This window comes from Odontesthes bonariensis, chromosome 7 (genome assembly GCF_027942865.1).
Source record: "Odontesthes bonariensis isolate fOdoBon6 chromosome 7, fOdoBon6.hap1, whole genome shotgun sequence".
Lineage (NCBI taxonomy): Eukaryota > Metazoa > Chordata > Actinopteri > Atheriniformes > Atherinopsidae > Odontesthes > Odontesthes bonariensis.
In genome coordinates this window covers 6,992,685-7,011,894 of record NC_134512.1, presented here as the reverse complement: position 1 = coordinate 7,011,894, position 19,210 = coordinate 6,992,685, and the positions used below count along the sequence as shown (strand labels likewise).

Here is a 19,210-nt window from a genome sequence, read left to right as displayed (position 1 = left end):
AATTTTATGTCCACATAGTTCCTCCCCGCGCAAAGTCACACTCCCCCTGTCTTTCCTCACTTATCCATCAGCAGAGCTGCATTCCTGCTTCCATAAAGGGCTATACCATTTCGTGAAGCGGTCACAACTAAGCCCCTCTACGGCTCAAAAGAGTTTCCATATAACAGGGATTTATATTTAAACAAATTTTAAGTGATATCTTTCTGCATCTTTATTTTCCAGCTTCACACCCAGAGTTTGTTTAAACCGACATCCCCCTGCTCCGCATTTAAAGTGGTCCGCTCCCTTCTTCTGCCATGTTGGATGTACCTAGAACCTTTGCAGCTGCTGGAGTTTCCTATGAAAGTTGAGCGTTTGTCCACATACAAACATTTAGACAGTGCTTCATTTTACGTTTTCACCAAACATAAATTATAAGCAGTTTTTTTGTAGCAGGGGCAAGCGTGGAACAACCCTCACGTCCTTCCCCTGTGCCGCCCTGCCCGGAGTCGAACTAAGCGGAGATGATCCGATGGCAGGCCACAGTAACCGGAGCTCGCATGGATTTTTTTTTGTAATTAGTATTGTATACTGAGCTCAGTCTTGGGATAACTGGATCACATTGGGTTAACTAGAAGATTCTGAAACCATGACCAGCCACCCTACTCCCCGCAGGGTTGTTAACGTCGGCTCACTGCTCCTGACCCCGCAGGAGAACGAGTGCCTGTTTGGCTACCTGGGCAGGAAATGCGCCGTAAGTTTCTCCTCGTATTTACCCTCTGCCGGTCAAAAGTAGGTGCAGGTGCAGGTGCATGTGTGTGCATCACAAATGATTTTAGAAGTCCTTGCTGCATCTTTGTTTCTCAGTTTAGAAATCGTTGCTTTTCCTTTTAGCGTCCGTCCGGCAGCTGTAATGAAGCAGCAAAAATGTGTTGGGACACCACTGATGTGCTCTAACTCGGAGCATTAATGTGTAACAATTAAATCTATTACCTTTAGTTCTCGTTGAGATACTGCTATAATTTACTTTGTTCGGTCATTGAAAGTATTTCAGTTCTATGGCTTTGGTTAAAGGCCTAGTGACAGCAAGGTGAGCAGTCAGCTTTTGACACTACAGTAAAGTCAAGAAATGTGGATGTGATTAACTTCTATTTATTAGAACTATATAATTGCAGTAAAAGTTAACGTAAAATACTAATTCATGCATTTACTCCATTTTTTAAATTTAAGTAACTTTTTGAAGCTTAAGTATATTCAGGGTTAAAATGGCCAAATTAACTTTATCAAGTTAATCTATTCTAATAGTAATATTCATAATACTACTGACTGTTGAACAATAATAAAAAAGATACATTTTTACTATTCTTTTACCATAACATATGTCATCTTATCGTGTAAACTCACTTTAGCGTATGAATTGGTCAACAGACATGACAGTGCCTTTTGTTTTATTTATTGTAGCTGCGATCTTTCGTCCCAATACTCCACTTTACCGCTACTGCTAAGCAGTCTTCTTGGTAATAAGCTTGACACTAAAATAATCTTCCAAGGCAAAAGAAAAAGCGAAAAAAAAAAAAAAGTTACAATATTCACTAGTATTCTATTGTATTGTATTTTCTTGTCAAAAAACTGTCATTTTTAAAGGGAAACTACTAAACATTAGCCAATGTTAATTTGGCTCTTACATTTATATTGTCACTGACTTTTATCAAACTGCCAAATTATGTCAGATATGTTCAGTTTGCAGTTTCTCTAGTGTAGCCTAAATATTTAATATTTTATCATTTGTGGAAACATAAACTGACTAAAATTTACATTTATCACCAAATTTGTAATTTAACAATATGACACTGGAGCTGCACCTATCCCGAAGAGGCCATGGTAGCACACAAAATTTATCTTTAGATGAATTCGATATGTCTTTTTTTTTGTTTATGTCATGGTTTAAGTAGCTTTTCCTATTATTACTATTATTATTATTGTTATTGTTGATCCGTTTTGCTACAATTGAAGTCTTTGGCAGCAACTAGAATGCTATGGTGAAAAGTTTACTAACCCTGAAATGAGGGAAACTCTGAGTTTTCCGTTTCACAAAGGGAGGTAACTCAAACCCGAGAAAGAGGGGTAACTCTAGCCTGTTTCACAAAGAGAGGTAACTTAACCTCTCGGTCAGTTACCGTATTAACAGACTCTTTGAACCTAACCTGGTCGGAAGAAACCTCGAGTTTCTCTCTGTCTCCGCCCTCTTTCAGCCACACACGCCATTTGATTTCCTAATTCATTTAGTCAGCAGAGCGAGTTTTGGTGTAGCTTAGTTCTACTTTTAGAAGTCCATTAGGCACAGTAGGAGGTGACATTTTTCATGAACATGTCCTTTTGACAATGATCCCGTGGATGAAGGTTCAGCATTACTGCACAGAGAATTAAATATTCGTAGGGAGATGCTTATCAGACCGCACATAGATGTTTTAGCATTTCCAGACAATTATCTTTTTGAGCGGCACTATCAGAATTTTGCTGGGACAAAAGAAAAGAAGACATAAAAGACAAATAAATATTTGTATGAATAGGCTTAAAAAAGATATTTATAGGCCTATTACATTTTATAAAGGCACTTGTGTCTTGGGGGTGGACTCCCTCCAGGGATTCCCTCAGCCACTGCCCTACTGTTAGAGGTGGCAGTGCTGGCCCACCACCCGTTTTAGGGGCATCTGCCTTCTTTCTGTTGGCTCAGTAGAAGTCTGTGTTAGTTTAAATAGGCTTAATTATTTAACAAAACATGATATAGATGAGGAAACATTTATGTGTGTGAAAATAGCATTATGTTGGGGATAAAACAACTGCACAGTCAAATAGCCACCTAATATTTACTTTACAGTGTAAAACATGATCAAAATGAGGTACCTCCATGCCGAGGTCTCACCTCAAACTCGCTGTATGAGCACATTAAGATTTCCAATTGGTTGGTGAAAAACATCGCCCTCTTCTTTCCCGTTGCCATGGTGACTCGTCAAATCTGGGCTCCATTGATGCTAGCTTTTTAAAGTTGTGGTGCACGCGCTAAACTCAAGGTAAAACTACTCAGAGTTCAGGATTAGACTCAGAGTTTGTTGAACCTGCTTTGTGAAACAGACCCATGGACCGCATGATACCAAACAGCACAGTGACTCATTTGTTCTCCCTTTAAATAGGCAGACTGACTAATTACAAGTTAGAAGACACTTGTGATGTTAATTACACCTTATCATGTCCACCATGTCCCTATGGTGAAATTATGTTCAATAATTTCTCAGAGTACCTATCATATATCTTTCCACTTCTCTGATGGCTGCTTTTAACATCTTCACTCCTGCTTTCATAGATTTTAAAGTATTTGTCCTTTTAATCATGAAAGGAATCGTGCACCTTCTAATATTCACCATCGTCTCTATCTGTGTATTCAGACCCTGTGTTCAGCGGTGGTCCAGGTGTATGCCGCTGAGCGGAGCTGTAGCTGGGTCAAAAGGTGCTGTGGAGTGGCCTGTCTGGTCAAAGACAACCCCCAGAGATCCTACTTCATCCGAGTCTATGATATCAAAGTGAGTGAGACCACACTTGCTGAAAAGAAAGTTCAGCACAGCCAGTATTTAATCTTATTTGTAATCTTAGTTGACAAATTGTAAAGTTGTATGTTGATATATCTGCCTTTATTTCTGATGTCACAGTTGCATATTAGAGCGCTTATAGCTTTAAACACGACCCTAACCTATTTAAACATGATTCTAAAAATGTTCAGTCAGCTCTGAACCAGTCCCATATTGTGGATAACCAAGATTTTGGCCAACAAAGTGAAATTAGCTTTCCAGCTTAAATCTCCCTTGATATGGAAACAAAAAGTCTCATGGATCTTTTTCTTTATATTCTGTTAGATACTTGTCAGATCTTAAAAACATTTATGTAAAATTTTTCAAGCTGAATGTATAAAGATTCTCACTGCAACATAACTGCAAGGCTTTTTTCTAGGGCATTACTAATTTTCAGTCATTAGGTCTGCATAAACAACTTCCCCATTTAAGGATTAATGCTGTACTTTGAATTGTTAATTCAACTCAGAGTTCACAGGGATGATTAATTTAATTGATTCTTTTTCTTAACATTTTTATTGAGTGTTCATCATCCAATATCCCGGATGCCACCAGTTAAAGTGTGGCACCTTTATAGCTAATCTCAATATGAAACTTTATGTATCTATGTCTAGAGCAGGTTATGTGTTGGTCGAGAGTTTAAGGCTCTTTCTTGTGAGTACTGTAATGCCCATGCCGTTTAAGGGATAAATGTAGTTCTATATCTTATCTATATTTTTTAGTTTACCTCTAGCTAATGTTTGTAACTACTATCATTAGTGCTGGGCGGTATACCGGTTCACACCGAATACCGGTTTATAATTTCGTTATGATATGAATTTTTAATATACCGCCATACCGGTGTATTTGATTACACAACGGGGGGGACGCTGCGTCGCGCGACATTGTTTGAGACGGGACCCTTTTCAGTGTTGCGCTTCTAAATACGCATGTTTACTGTCTATGAGTGGTAATAAGCACTTGCGTTACGCGAAGGTGAAGGTGGATAGGATAGACATGGAAAGTTCCGAAATCGAAGCTGCAGAACTAGTAGAACATGCTGACACAGAAGAACTTGTGCCAAAAAAAGGAGCCGGTGTTCTGTTGATTTCTCCTACTTGTCGAGAAATTGCTACTTTGTGGTTTTGCGCATGCGCCGAGCCGATTTTCTAAGTTTCGTTTTCACGCCCATAATGTTTTGCTACCCTGCGTCTTGGTGTGTAACTGTAACATCCTCAAAATCCTGATCATTTTCTCTTTTGGAAGACATGCAAAGTAATAAAACACTTATCGTATTAACAAGCAGTTAGCTTAAAGCGATACAATGTAACTTCTCAAAAAGCCCACTATGGAGCTCCCCCTACAGGCTTGGAGGTAATGTACGGTTACTCTGTCGTAAATACAACATCCTTTCACTTTCACGTTTCACGTTTGTTGACGAACCGGCGAGGAGTCAGAAGGTGCAAGCTATGTCGACCGAGAAGGTAACACTAATCAAATGTACCTGGGAGCATGAGAGGGGTCTATTTGTTTTTGCGGTAGGTGTGCCAGAAAGCAAGTCGAAGTACTTCCGCTCAGCTCCCGGGCCGCTCCCGGGCCGCTCCCGGGCCGCTCCAGCAAAGATACATAGCGCAGTTTTTCCAACTCAGACCCCCGAAGGGCATAGGAGACAGGCCAATCGTAATATTAAAATTCATTCTAGCCGCACATTTTTTTTCAAGCTGTTATTTTAAGGTAGAAATGTTACATAGTATTGCTTTAACATGCACAAATGGGGTGTCTGAAATATGACGCATATTTGAGCATGCTGAATACGTGGAAGGCGCCTATGAAAGTTACGTTATCCATGAGGCAGCGGCTTTTCTCTCTCACAATAAATACACAATTTTTCTCTTCTATATAAAAACATGAATTAATAACAGTGATGCTGTTTTTAGGAATGGAAGACAACTGGACTACAGTTCACAAGTACCTTTCTGAGGGACACTTCTGTCTTTATTTAGGTGACTCTGCTCCATCATTGTCATGAATGCATTGAGAACAGGGGGAGCATTATTTGACAGGGTGTTATTGGACTATCAAAATGTGCTACCCTCTTAAATGTTGATTAGAAAATGTTATGAACATGCTGCCATTCATCCTACAGTGGCAGTGAGGTGATAAGTCGTTTTACAAGAATGCATTGAGAAGGGGGAGCATTATTTAACGTGTTATTGGACTATCAAAATATGCTACCCTCATAAATTAATCAATTTCATGACACTTTTTATAATTACACACATGAGAGACAAAAAAAACTTACTTTATGACTTTATTTGATATACAGAGGTAGAAAACCATAAAGTAGCATTTTTTGATAGGGTAGCTTGAATCGATAGACAAGCCTATCGGTTTTTGCGGCGGTAGCATTTCTCGACGAAGTAGCACAAATCGACAGAACACCGTGTCTGTAGTTTGGAAGTTTTTTGGTTTAAAAAAATCCGACGTAGACCAAACAACCATTTTATGCAAGTGTTGTCGGGCTACAGTTGTCGCTGGAGGTGGCAACACGAGCAATTTGCTCTATCACCTTAGCCGTAAGCATGTCTTAGAATATCAAGAATGCATGAAGTTAAAGTGATAGAACTATCACTTTAAGGTCAGCACCCGCCACATCAGCAGGTAACACGGGGAAAGCAAAAGAAAAGTCGAGCCAAATGTCACTTCAAGACGCACAGTAAAAGTTCTGTATTTTGACTGCAATTGTGTTTGCATTCCGATTCCTCACTTCATTAGAATCATGAGTAGCACTTCTTTGTAAACAGCATCATTTTGTGGGGCGTTATTCTATGACGGTATAATAGACCATCCTAAGTTAATCTACTGCAGTAATTCTGTTCTCAATCTGTAGAAAATGCTGTGAACACCTAATTATGCATGAAAAAAAAATACCGTGATATACCGTGAAACCGTGATACCGTGAAAAAATACCGTGATATGTATTTTTGGTCATACCACCCAGCACTAACTATCATTAGAATGTATACATTCAATTTTGAATATTAGATGATCAGTGCTTACTTAACGTTCATTGTCTTTATCATGAGTAGGGTTGCAAAGGGGTGGAAAATTTCCGGTAAATTTCCATGGGAAGTGGATATATTCCATATTGGAAACTTTCCATGGGAATAATGGGAATTATGGGAACTAATGGGAATTTAGGGGCACTTTACACGGAAACAAAAACGGGTTGAAAACGCAAAACCTTTTTGCGGATGCACTATATCGTTTAGATGGTAACGGCGTTTTGGGGGCATGAAAACGCAAAAAAGTGAAACCGCCCTCCAGAGTGGAATTCTTGAAAACGCTCCCCTGTCGCGCCACCGTGTAAAGGATGAAAACGCAAAACTGCGTTTCTCGTCACATAGAAATGACGTGACAAGCATAATAAAGCGCCAGAAAACCGTGGGAAACACATCAGTAGGCTATCAACATGTCCGTCCCTGCGGACTTTCAACTCGCCTTAGGCGCGGTAATTGACGTTCAAGAGTCATTTCATCAGATAACAGCAATGATGAGCGAGAGTAGTAAAGAACAGACCAAAAATATGAACTACATTCTCGAAATTCTTGAAGTTCATAGAGAGAGCAGGCGACCTAGACAGCTGTGGGTGAGACCTGGGAGGACTTCTCAGTGGTGGGATAACTATCACTGCATCGATAAATATGAAACGTCACCCACTTTTGCGTTTCCGTATGCACGCAGATTTTCACCCGAAAACGCTCGTCTAAATGCAGATTTAAAAGTGAAAACGAAACGCCACTTTTGCGTTTTGGTTTCAGATCGTTTCCGTGTAAAGGTAGCCTTAGGAGAACTAACTGGGAATATATTATATCCAAGCATAAATATAAACAGAAGTCATAAGAAAACATCCATACAACAGATTTATTTGTAAGAGATGCAAGAGATTGTAAGAATACAAATGCAATATGATGAACAGATATAAATAGTAAGGCTAGCTAAACAACTGGAATGATCTTCAGAACATATTGCTGGACAAAAACACAGCTAGGCTACATGAGGTAGCTAGCATCTGCCTTATGTTCAAGATTCAAGATTTAAGATTCAAGAGGGTTTATTGTCATTCCAGCCATATACACAGTACACAGTGCAATGAAATAACCTTTCTCGAGAAGTTTTCAGTGCAAACAAACAGCAACAACAAAGAACAGCTGGGACAACAAAGACAATACTAAAATACTAAACTGCTACAAGTAACTGCAAGTGTGGTGCAAAAAAAAAATGTTTGTAAAGTGTAAAAGTGTAAAGTGACTGTATAATTATTTACATGAGGTGCAGTAGTGCATCAGACAAGTACCAAAAAGTGGCTCAGGACAGTATACAACAGAGGTGATCAGATCAGTCCCTGAGCGTTGAGGAGTCGTATGGCCGGGGGAAGAAGCTGTTTTATAGTCTGGTGGTGACAGACCGTATGCTGCGGTACCTTCTGCCAGATGGGAGGGGTGAGAAAAGTCTATGTGAGGGGTGGGTGGGGTCTTTAACAATCCTGGTTGCCTTGCGGATGCAGCGTGTGGTGTAGATGTCTGAGACGGAAGTGAGAGTGGCTCCAATGATTTTTTTTGAGCCGTCCTCACCACACGCTGAAGGTTTTTGCGGTCCAGTTGGGTGCAGTTACCGAATCAGGCGGGGATCCAGCTACCCAGGAGGCTCTCTATGGTCCCTCTGTAGAAGGTGGTGAGAATGGTGGGAGGGAGGTGGGCTCTCTTCAGCCTTCTCAGGAAGTGGAGACGCTGCTGAGCCTTCTTCACGGTGGAGCCGGTGTTGAGGGACCAGGTGAAGTTCTCCGCCAGATGGACACCAAGGAATTTGGTGTTCTCCACAATCTCCACCGGGGAGCCTTCGTTGTCCAGAGGCTCGTGGTCCCTCTGTGCTTTGTGGAAGTCAACAACCATCTCTTTAATTTTGTCCACATTCAGAGACAGGTTGTTGGTTTTGCACCAGGTGATCAGCTTTTCCACCTCCTCCCTGTATGATGACTCGTCGTTCTTTTCGATGAGACCAACCACGGTCGTATCGTCAGCGAACTTGATTATGTGGTTCGAGTCGTGTAGTGCTGTGCAGTCGTGGGTTAGGAGTGTGAACAGCAGTGGACTGAGCACGCAGCCTTGAGGTGCCCCTGTGCTCAGTGTGGTGGTGCTGGAGGTGTTGTTTCCGATCTGGACTGACTGGGGTCTCCCCGTAAGAAAGTCCAGGATCCAGTTGCAGAGGGTAGTGTTCAGGCCAAGCAAGCTCAGCTTCCTAGTCAGGTGCTGTGGGATGATAGTGTTGAATGCTGAACTGAAGTCTATGAACAGCATTCTGACGTAAGTGTCTTTTTTGTCCAGGTGGGTGAGTGCTAGGTGGAGGGTGGTGTTGATGGCGTCGTCGGTGGAGCGGTTGGCTCGGTACGCGAACTGCAGGGGGTCTAGGGTGGGAGGCAGATGGTTCTTGATGTGCTTCAGGATCAGCCTCTCAAAGCACTTCATGATGGTAGGGGTGAGTGCGATGGGGCGGTGGTCATTGAGGCATGAGACAGGTGACTTCTTGGGCACAGGGACGATGGTGGTGGTTTTGAAGCACGCTGGGACGATGGCACTGCTCAGGGAGATGTTGAAGATGTCCGTGAAGACATCTGCCAGTTGGTCTGCACATCCCCTGAGCACACTCCCGGGAATGTTGTCTGGGCCAGCAGCCCTACGTGGGCTGACTCTTTGCAGAGTCTTTCTCACTTCAGCTGTGGTCAGGCATAGCACTTGTTCGCCAGGAGGGGGGGTGTTCTTCCTTGCCACCACATCATTCTCTGCATCAAAACGACTGTAGAACACATTCAGCGCATCGGGCAGGGAGGCATCACTGTCACAAGCCCTGAAGTTAGTGATGGCTTGGATTCCCTGCCACAGCTGCCGTGTGTCTCCATTGTCTCTGAAGTGGCCGTGGATTTTCTGGGCATGCGCTCGCTTTGCATCCCTAATAGCCTGGGGCAGTGTTGCCCGCGCTCTGCTCAGGGTCTCCTTTTCTCCTGTTCTCTTAGAAGTGCACGCACCTCAGCAGTCATCCATGGCTTCTGGTTAGAGCGCATGGTGATGGATTTGATGACCGTGACGTCATCAGTGCACTTACTGATGAAACCAGTGACTGAAGCCGTGTACTCCTCTAGGTCAGTGGAGCCGTTGGTGGTTGCTGCTTCTCTAAACATTTGCCAGTCAGTGCACTCAAAACAGTCCTGGAGGGTAGAGATGGCTCCTTCCGGCCAGGTCTTTACCTGCTTGTTGACTGGTCTGGAGCGTCTGACCAGCGGTCTGTATGCTGGGATCAGCTTGACGGAGATGTGGTCAGAATATCCCAGGTGGGGGCGGGGCTCGGCACGATATGGACCGGACTGGGTATGGTGGTGTAAACAAGATCCAGCGTGTTCGCTCCTCTTGTTGCAAAATCCACATGTTGGTAGAATTTTGGAAGTACTGTTTTTAGATTTGCATGATTGAAGTCTCCGGCGACAATAAGCAGTCCTTCTGGATGTTTGTTTTGGAGATCACTGAAGGCCCCGTAGAGTGCGGTTAGCGCTTCCTTAGCGTTAGCGCTGGGAGGAATGTACACAGCTACAATGTGCAGGGAGGAGATCTCTCTCGGTAAGTAGAATGGTCTACGTCTCACGACCGCGTATTCCACCAGCGATGAACTGGACTTGGAGACTAGGACAGAGTTGTTGCACCATTCCGTGTTGATGTAAACACACAGTCCCCCGCCTCGTGTCTTACCGCACAGTGGGTCTCTGTCGGCTCGATGCGAGGCTAGTCCGTCTAGCTGAATGGCCGCCTCCGGGACTCGGTCGCTGAGCCATGTTTCTGTGAAAACATACACACAGCAGTCCCTAGTGTCCCGTTGAGTAGTCCGTTGTAGTTTGATGTGTCCAGTTTATTTTCAAGTGAGCGGACGTTAGAGAGCAGGATGGACGGGAGAGCCGGTCGGCTAGCATTAGCCATCAGCCTAGCACGGACACCGGCTCTCATTCCCCTCTTCCGTCTTCTCTCACACCGCTTTCGGCGCCTCCTCACCCGGCCCTTGTCTTCAGGCGAGCTCGGGAATTTGTGAAGCAGGCTGAGAGACTGTAGCGCGTCCTTTGTCTCCGGTGGTAACGCCGTTGGGCAGTGTTTAAGTCCCATAAGTAGACTCTGTTGGTAGACTTGTGATACTGCATCTGAGTGTTGCAGTTTAGCGGCCTCTTGAGTGCAGTTTGTAGATTTCAGGCACATAACTTAACGATATAAATACAATAATACACTAAAATTACACTGTTTTACACTGTTTTTTCCTCTCGAGGGGTCGCTGCGAAACTGATCGCGCCGGCGCCTTATTCTCTGTATGTTATATGTTATGTTATATGTTATACTAGCTATGACTTATTTAGCATCTAATTTATCAGATTGCTATCTACTAGATGAATACATTTTATGCGATATTTGCAATTTAAACATTTAATAAATATATTTCCCCAGAATATCATCAAAACTTACTTCACTTTGTTAAGTCCACAGGCTCAAATGTGTGCCTTCAATAGTCTTTGTGCCTCAGGCTCAAAAGTGTGGTCCAGTCTTCTAGAAATCTTCTGTACATGTGATGGAGGCATGCACAGTGCCAGTAGGGGGTGTGGTCTCAATAGCCATGCAGTAAGCAGTGTGCTCTGTGCATGTGATTGAGGAATGGCATGGATATTCAAGTGTATTTGAATGGCATCTGTTTGTTTTCGTAAAGATTATGCTAAAATATACTTTCCTCATCTGTATTTAAGTTCCCTAGAAGAGCCAACCTTCAATTTTGAAAATTCCCAGTTTATTCCCATAAATTCCCTTAATTCCCTTAAATTCCCATGGAAAGTTTCCGTCTTTCAAAATTCCGTGACATGAATGAGTTAAGTGCTGAACGTACGCCGTGCCAAACTTCCCAAGTATACGGATTAATCTAGTTGGAACAGTGATCGATTGAAAAAAACTGAATTTACCTGTTGATGAATCAACGGAGGATTTGGAAGTCTACAATGACACATTCTACCACAAAAACAACATCATGCCTGACCACAAACATACAACCAAAGAAGCCCAGCGAATTGGAGGATATTTCATTGTGTGACATTAGTGAGTCCATGACATCCATAAAAGGCCACTTCAAGAGGCTTGATTTACTCCAAAAGTTGACAACAGATGTTAAAGAATTGAAGCATTTTGTGGAATTCAACAACTCACTGATCGAGGGCTAAAGACTGACAATGTGTTACTTTGACTGAAGTAAACAACTTCAAACGCCTGACAGAGGATCTCCAAGATGATAATATGAACATGGCTAAAGACATTCTTGATCTTCCCTCCAAGGATAAAGTTAATGATAATTAACATTAAAGGTGGGGTATGAGATGTTTTCTGGAGCATTTTTAATCATATTGTCTGAAAACCTCCTCACGACCCCATTGCACCCACCAAAATAGAATGTTTGGGGAAAAATTTTTATATTTTAGTCCATTGTAGAGGGTGTAGCAAGAGGAAATGTCTGACCAATAGAAGTAATGATGAGAGTTACTTCTATTGGATTCTTACATGCCAATCAACCGTCAGCCCCCCCCCCCCGCGCATTCACAGACTCGTGACTCGTTCATGTGTTTTGAAGACGTGGTTTCGAGGGGTGGGCTGAAGGGAGAGGCAAGGTTGTGTATTTTCAAAAATATAGCTTGCAGGAACCATTTTTCCAAGATCTCATACCCCACCTTTAAAGGGGATAGAGAATCAAAATCGTCTTTTTCACGTTTTTGGTGTTAGTTCTGAGTCTCCCCGCTGTGGGGAGTACACACGAAGTGCCAGCAAGTGTCAGAACCTCTGTTTCAAGTACTCCCCTTTTTTGAATATCCCCCAGAAAAAGTGCCAATCTGTTTTTGTGAAAAAGTGATGTCACTTTTTCAGCAATCGCCCCCCCCCAACACCCAAATCCACAGCCACCCCGTTTCAGACACGCCCCCTTCGGGGAGAAACAGGAACTGGTGTGCCTTCCAAGGCTGTGAAAGCGGACTACGATCGTTACATATTCTTCCCCCGGAAAGCAATGTTCGCGATCAATGGCTTTTATTTATTTTTAACAGCATCCCCAGTACATACAACCGCCGACTTTTCCTTTGCGCTGCGCATTTCACGGAGTACAGTTTCACAAACATTGCACGATTCCGAGCAGGCTTCAGTCGGAATGTTGCTCATTAGATGGTCAGTTCCGACAGGGACAGACAGACTGCAGCGAGGTGTGCGCTCCGCTGAGAAGGTGATCGGCTGACCTGCACGTCTCCAGGACTATGGGGCGAGCAGGTCGGATCACAGCTGACCCTTCTCTATTTGCACCACTCCCCTCGGGCAGGAGGCTTCGTTCCATTCGGACCAGAACCTCCCGTCACAAAAACAGTTTTTCCCCCTTGCAGTTGGACTTATGAACACTTCATAATCACCTCATAACCTGCCCCAGTCACTTTACCATCATTAAAATTGCACTAATGAAGCTGCACTGTTTTTGCTCTGTATATTGGATACTGTGTATTGTTGTACACACCTTTTACATTTTATATTCATATATTTTTATTCTTTATTTTTTATTATTATATCCTATGTTACATGTTTGCACCTTACGCCGCAGCAAATTCCTAGTTCGTGAACAATGGCAATAAAACGAATTCTGATTCTGATGAGCTTTCTTTTCAGTCAGTGTATTACTCTATAGCTCTGTTTTCAGTGAGAGCAAGGGCAGCCAATCAAGCAACGGAAACCGAATAGCGCCAACACCTACCTGCATTTCATAATGAGGTTGCCAGATAAGTACTGAAACAACGCCCATAAGGGCAAACGACGCATGCTAAACCCAGCATAGTAACATAGCTGTTTCAGAGAGCCTTTTAGGGAGGTTCTGAGCCATTACAGACCCAACCAATTTGTTTTGGGCTACATATCACATCACAGAACAAGGATTAATGCCCCATTCAACCATTCTCTATCACCTTTAAGGATAATGTTATACATGGACTTCCAGAAGTCAATGAACTCACCTAAAATCTGGAGAACTTTTAAAGACATTCCTTGTCGATGAGTTGAAAATTAAGCCGGGGGAGGGCAGAGCTAATGGCTTCTCCAGAGTCCATCCCCTCGGAAGGACCAAACCCGACCAACTTTATTTCTGAACCTAAACACATATGGCTTCAGTAAACACTCAGGAGACGTGCTGCTTTTTTCAGAGCTTTTACTGATGTACCACATTCCTTATTTTGTAAAACTGTTATACAGTAAAAGAATAAAGAGCATTCAGTCTCTATACAAATGCATAAAGGAAACATCACTTAAATGATTAATCCAAAGTAATAATATTAGCCGCAGGTGGACATAATATGTATCTTTACTTTACTGACTGGACCAAAAAGAACTGTTTGCTCCTGAACACTAGCCTGGCGACGCCATCCTACGTACTTCCGCCCAAAGATTTTGGCTCCGCACATAGTCTGGCCAAATCCCCCTACCTCGGTTCGCTCAGTGTTTTGCCAATCAGCAAACAGTTGCGAGTGGTGACGCAGAACTCACGCGCGGAGTCCGTTGTAGTCCATATAATTGTAGTTCAACCGCAGCGGAAATAAACATGGCGACGGAAGAACGCTAGAAGCTATCCATGAAGTTGTCTCAACTCTGGAGATCATTACACAATTAAAACGAGAGCAAGAGGAATGCCTCGTCAATTTTGTTAGTGGCAAGGATGTCGTAGCTCTCCTTCCAACTGGCTTTGGGAAAAGTTTGATTTATCAAATGGTACCGGTATAATGAAAGCGGATGTGGGAAGCGTGATTCGCGAGCTAGAGACTCGCGAGAGTAAGCATGAACCTCGGCGCATAACCAACGTCATTTCTAAACATTATGATTGGTTAAGGGAACTCCGTTACTCCAATGAATTTAAGTTGCTGGGTAAGGTCCCGCCCTCCATGGAAACGGATTCCTCTTGGGTTTTCACAGACTGTTTGACAGAGTCAACAGTCGGATTTCGCCCAGGCTACCTGAACACCACCAAGACCACAGAGCTGGTGGTGGACTTCAGGAGATCTAAAACTCCATACCAGTCAGTCTGCATTGATGGAGGGGAGATAGAGACTGTTCAGACCTGCAAATACCTGGGGGTGGTGCTGGATGATAAACTGGAGTGGTCTGCCAACATAGAAGCAGTGTACAGGAGGGGCCAGAGCTGTCTCTTCTTCCTGAGATGGCTCAGGTCCTTCAATGTCTGCAGTGATATGATGTGCATGTTTTATCACACTATCATTGAGAGTGCACTGTTCTATGCTGTTGTTTGCTGGGGGAGTTGCACTACAGACAAAAACTGTAGGCGCCTGGACAAACTGGTAAAAAAGGCTGGTTCTGTTGTAGGCAGAAGGCTAGACCCTCTCAGTGCTGTGGTGGAGCAACGGATGAGGAGGAAGTTAGATTCTGTTTTGGAGAACAATAAACATCCTCTCCACAGCATCCTGACAGGACAGAGGAGCAGCTGCAGTGAGAGGCTCATCTCTCTGCGCTGCAGGACTGAGAGGTTCAGAAGGTCCTTTGTTCCCACAGCCATAAGGCTTTTTAACAGTGACTGCTGAGTTCTTCTCAAATTGATTGATTGATTTTTTTATTTTTATTTATTTAGTTATTTAGTATTATTATTATTATTAGTTAGTAGTAGTATTTTTTTTATTAGAATTGTTTATTATTGTATTATTATTGTTGTTGTTAATATACAATCATTGTAAATATTAATAATTTTTTGAGCTTCTTGACTAATTTGAATTTCCCCCATTGGGGGATGAATAAAGTATTTTTCTATTCTATGAAGTAAAAAGGCAAATACTACATGCTAATATGTCCCATGTTAACCGATACAACAACGAGATAACAGCAAGCTTCCTACGATTAAGTACTCATCCATATATTGTGTTTAGCGCCCTCCACTCGTGATGACCCTGTAATCCACTGAGGTTTTCTCTCTTCCATCGTCCCCAGAAGACATTGGTCTGGTACTGTACTCTTCTCCACTGCGCCCTAAACAGATCATGGTTGCTGAACTGGCCTGGTGTTATTGGAGGCTTGCCCACCTTTTGTGTGAGCAGTATGGTGGGAGTGAGAACCTCAGGATGCTTGGAATCAGTGGAAACGGTTGTAAGTGGCCTTGCGTTGACTATTGCAGTGACTTACGTCATGAATGTAACCAATGCCTCGTGTGTGAGTTTTGTGTTTCCGTGCTGCAGCATTGCGTTTAGGATATGCCGGTTTAATGCCAATCATGCGTTCCCAAGATCCGGGATCCATGTGCGAGGCATGTGGCGGGTTAAAAAACATTCACAGCCTCTGTCTCTAAGGAAGGTGTTGATTTTGTCATTATGCAAACCCCTTTTGTTAATTTAGAGTTCTCTGCAAGTGCTCACAAAGTTAGTGCTGCAGTCAGATCTGAGCATTTTGACAGCCCCTCGGAAGGCAAAGAGCAGCACAGTGCATTCATGTGGACTCTATTACTTCAATGTGAAAAGGACTGCCCAGACTTCCGGTAAGATGGCGGACGGGTTGGCAGCATAGTTTTTTAGCTCGCCCAAGTCGGTAGAATTAAACCACTCAACGCAAGTAAACTCGACATATAACTACTTTAAACTTTGAGATGAGTGGCAGACGAGGCCGTAGGAAAAACGAATCCCCACAGAAAACGTCAGAACAAATCACAGGAGAAGTCACCGACGAAAGTGAACCTGAAAGTGGCGCGACAGAGAAAATGGACCACGCCGACACACTGAAAGCTGGACTCGCTGCTATCCGCGGTGATATACGGGACTTCAAGCAAGAACTCCACAACGAGCTGACAACAATCAAAGAGGAGCTCAAAGGTGAAATGAAACAAGAAATCGCTTCCTTGAGACAAGACATTGAGCTGAAGCTTACAGAAAGTCGCAGAGAGCTTCAGGAGCAGAAGACGGACCTTACCGAGGCGCAAGCTCGAATCGAGGAGCTGGAGGAGTACAACAGAGACGCAGGCAGTCTGTTACTCGAGCTAACAAAACAGACGGACGAAATGCAGGACAAACTAACAGACCTTGAAGCGAGGTCTCGCCGAAATAATGTCCGGATTTTCGGATTGCCTGAAGACACTGAAGGAAGCTCCATGACAGATTACTTGGACCAACTTCTTAAAAAAGAGCTGCAGCTGCCTGACGGAGCCAATCTACAGATACAACGTGCCCACAGAGGTCTCGTCCCAAAACCTGGCGCGGGTGGTGCTCCGAGAACAGTGGTGGTAAATTTCCTTAAGTTTGAAACGAAGGAGATGGTCCTACAGAAAGTCTGGCAGAAGAAGGGGATACAGGTGGGCAACAAGAAAATCCAATTTGACCACGACTACCCCACGGAAATCGTAAAAAAACGCAAAACATACCTGAGCATCAAAAAAGTATTGAAAGAAAATGGGATCCGTTTCCAGACTTCATTCACGAAAATGAGAATTCACTGGAGCAACGGTGTGAAGAGCTATGACAACGCGGGGGAAGCGGCGCGGGACATGAGAGCAAGGGGATTAACTGTGGACGCCGACGCGCCAGATGAGGACGGGCCAGATGAGGACGCGGGACGAGCGGCGGGGAAGACTCGAGGTGACCCGGGATGGCAGCGAGCGAGATCCGGTAGATCAAGCCAGGAGACGGCGGCACAACGCGCGAGGGAGAGGTTGCAAGAATACCAGAGGAGACCTGATAAGTAACATCATGTTTGTGGGGAAAAAAGCAACGGGGCTTCAGATAATATTGTTCTGGGTTAATAACACAGTAAAAACAAGGCATAGTCCTTTGATTGAGACTAAGTAATATGAAAAGGCTTCAATAATATAGATTTATGAACAGTAATAGACTACCGACTGGACAGAGACAATGTTGGACTTATCTAGACTGTTTAGGTTTAGAGATGGGCCCTCAAGGAGAGGATTTCCCATCCACCCTCCAACAGGGACTTGGGGAGAGGAAGAAGAACCCCCCTGTGGAAGTTCTAATGTTCTTAATTTTGTTTATGTTCATGTTCATATTTTTTTGAGCTGCTTGGGAAAATACATATATGCATAAAAGTGAAGCAATATGGTATGTAACGATCTGAAAATACTGTCCATAAATGTAAATGGTCTAAACACACCTAAAAAGAGAGGAATAGTTATAACTAAACTGAAAAAAGAAAAACAACATGTCATATTTTTACAAGAAACTCATCTCTCACAGACGGAGCATGAAAAATTAAAAAAATTTGGATTCAGGAATTCGTACTATAGTACGTACAAACAAGGACGTAGGAGGGGGGTTATGATATTAATCCCAAACTCAACTATATTTGTCTGTGAAAAGGAAATCAAAGATAAAGAGGGTAGATACGTACTGGTGAAGGGAAGACTAGAAAATTCATTTCAATTCAATTCATTTTTATTTATATAGCGCCAAATACAACAAATGTCATCTCAAGGCACTTAGATAGTAAGTCCAATTCAAGCCAATTGGAATTCAATTAATTAATAATAATCATAATTCATAAAATAATCCAATTCGTTCATATAGAGCCAATTCAAAAACAATTTCCTAGCTAAGAAAACCAACAGATTGCACTGAAAACTTTTTGTTTTTCGGTCCAATCTCCCGGCCTGAGCGTGCCTGAGGCGACTGTGGAGAGAAACGACTCCCTTTTAACAGGAAGAAACCTCTGGCAGAACCAGACTCAGGAAGGGTGGCCATCCGCCTCGACCAGCTGGGGTTTGAGAAGACAGAAAGGGGGGGAGGGGGGGAGGGCCGCAGCGGCGGCGGCACTGTAACACCATTCAAAGGATATCTGTTGGAACAGGGAAACACGAGTTAATGACCACAATAATATCACATATACATAAAGAGAGTAAAGTGAGGAAAGGTGTGACAGATGAGGCCCCCCAGCAGTCTAGGCCTATAGCAGCTTAACTATGGGATGTTTCAGTATTACCTGAGCCATCCCTATTCAAGGTAAACACAAGAAACTTGCGCTAACGAAAAAATAAATAATAAAATAAAGGACCAGACTCAGTGAGTAATTCCCTATACTCCCTATATAGATCTGCTCCTCACACCACAACAACCATCTTTATACAGCCACAAGCTACCTCAGCCTCTCACCAACTGCACACCAGTCACAGCGGGGTGGGGATGCAAACCCTGGTTCGGGTAGGGGGAGAAATAAAAGAGGTAAGATAAGCGGGAATGGGATTCAAACCCTGGTTCGGGTAGGGGGTAATGAAAGTATAGAGGGTGCCAGAGGTGGAGGCAGAACAAGACACACTAGCAGATACACTAGCAGATTCAACAGACCTAACTATAAGCTTTATAAAAAAGGAAAGTTTTAAGCCTGGTCTTAAAAGTGGAAAGGGTGTCTGCTTCCCGGACATTTACTGGCAGCTTATTCCACAAGAGAGGGGCCTGATAACTGAAGGCTCTGCCTCCCATTCTACTTTTAGAAACTCTGGGAACCTCAAGTAAACCTGCAGTTTGGGAACGAAGTGCTCTGTTAGGA

At 43.3% G+C, this 19,210-nt stretch overlaps 1 protein-coding gene across 2 annotated transcripts in view; it reads left to right on the top strand.

Annotated features, from left to right (window-relative positions):
• Positions 1–288: 288 nt before the first annotated feature.
• Positions 289–19,210, top strand: part of wasla (WASP like actin nucleation promoting factor a) — a 76,448-nt gene continuing 57,526 nt past the window's right edge. The window contains exons 1-2 of one of the 2 annotated variants that reach the window (XM_075469312.1): positions 289–733; positions 3,423–3,557. In XM_075469312.1, the coding sequence (XP_075325427.1) occupies positions 629–733; positions 3,423–3,557 (240 nt within the window). In that variant the 5' untranslated portion in view covers positions 289–628. The remainder of the gene's footprint in view (positions 734–3,422; positions 3,558–19,210) is intronic. The other variant, XM_075469313.1, reaches the window with a different exon arrangement.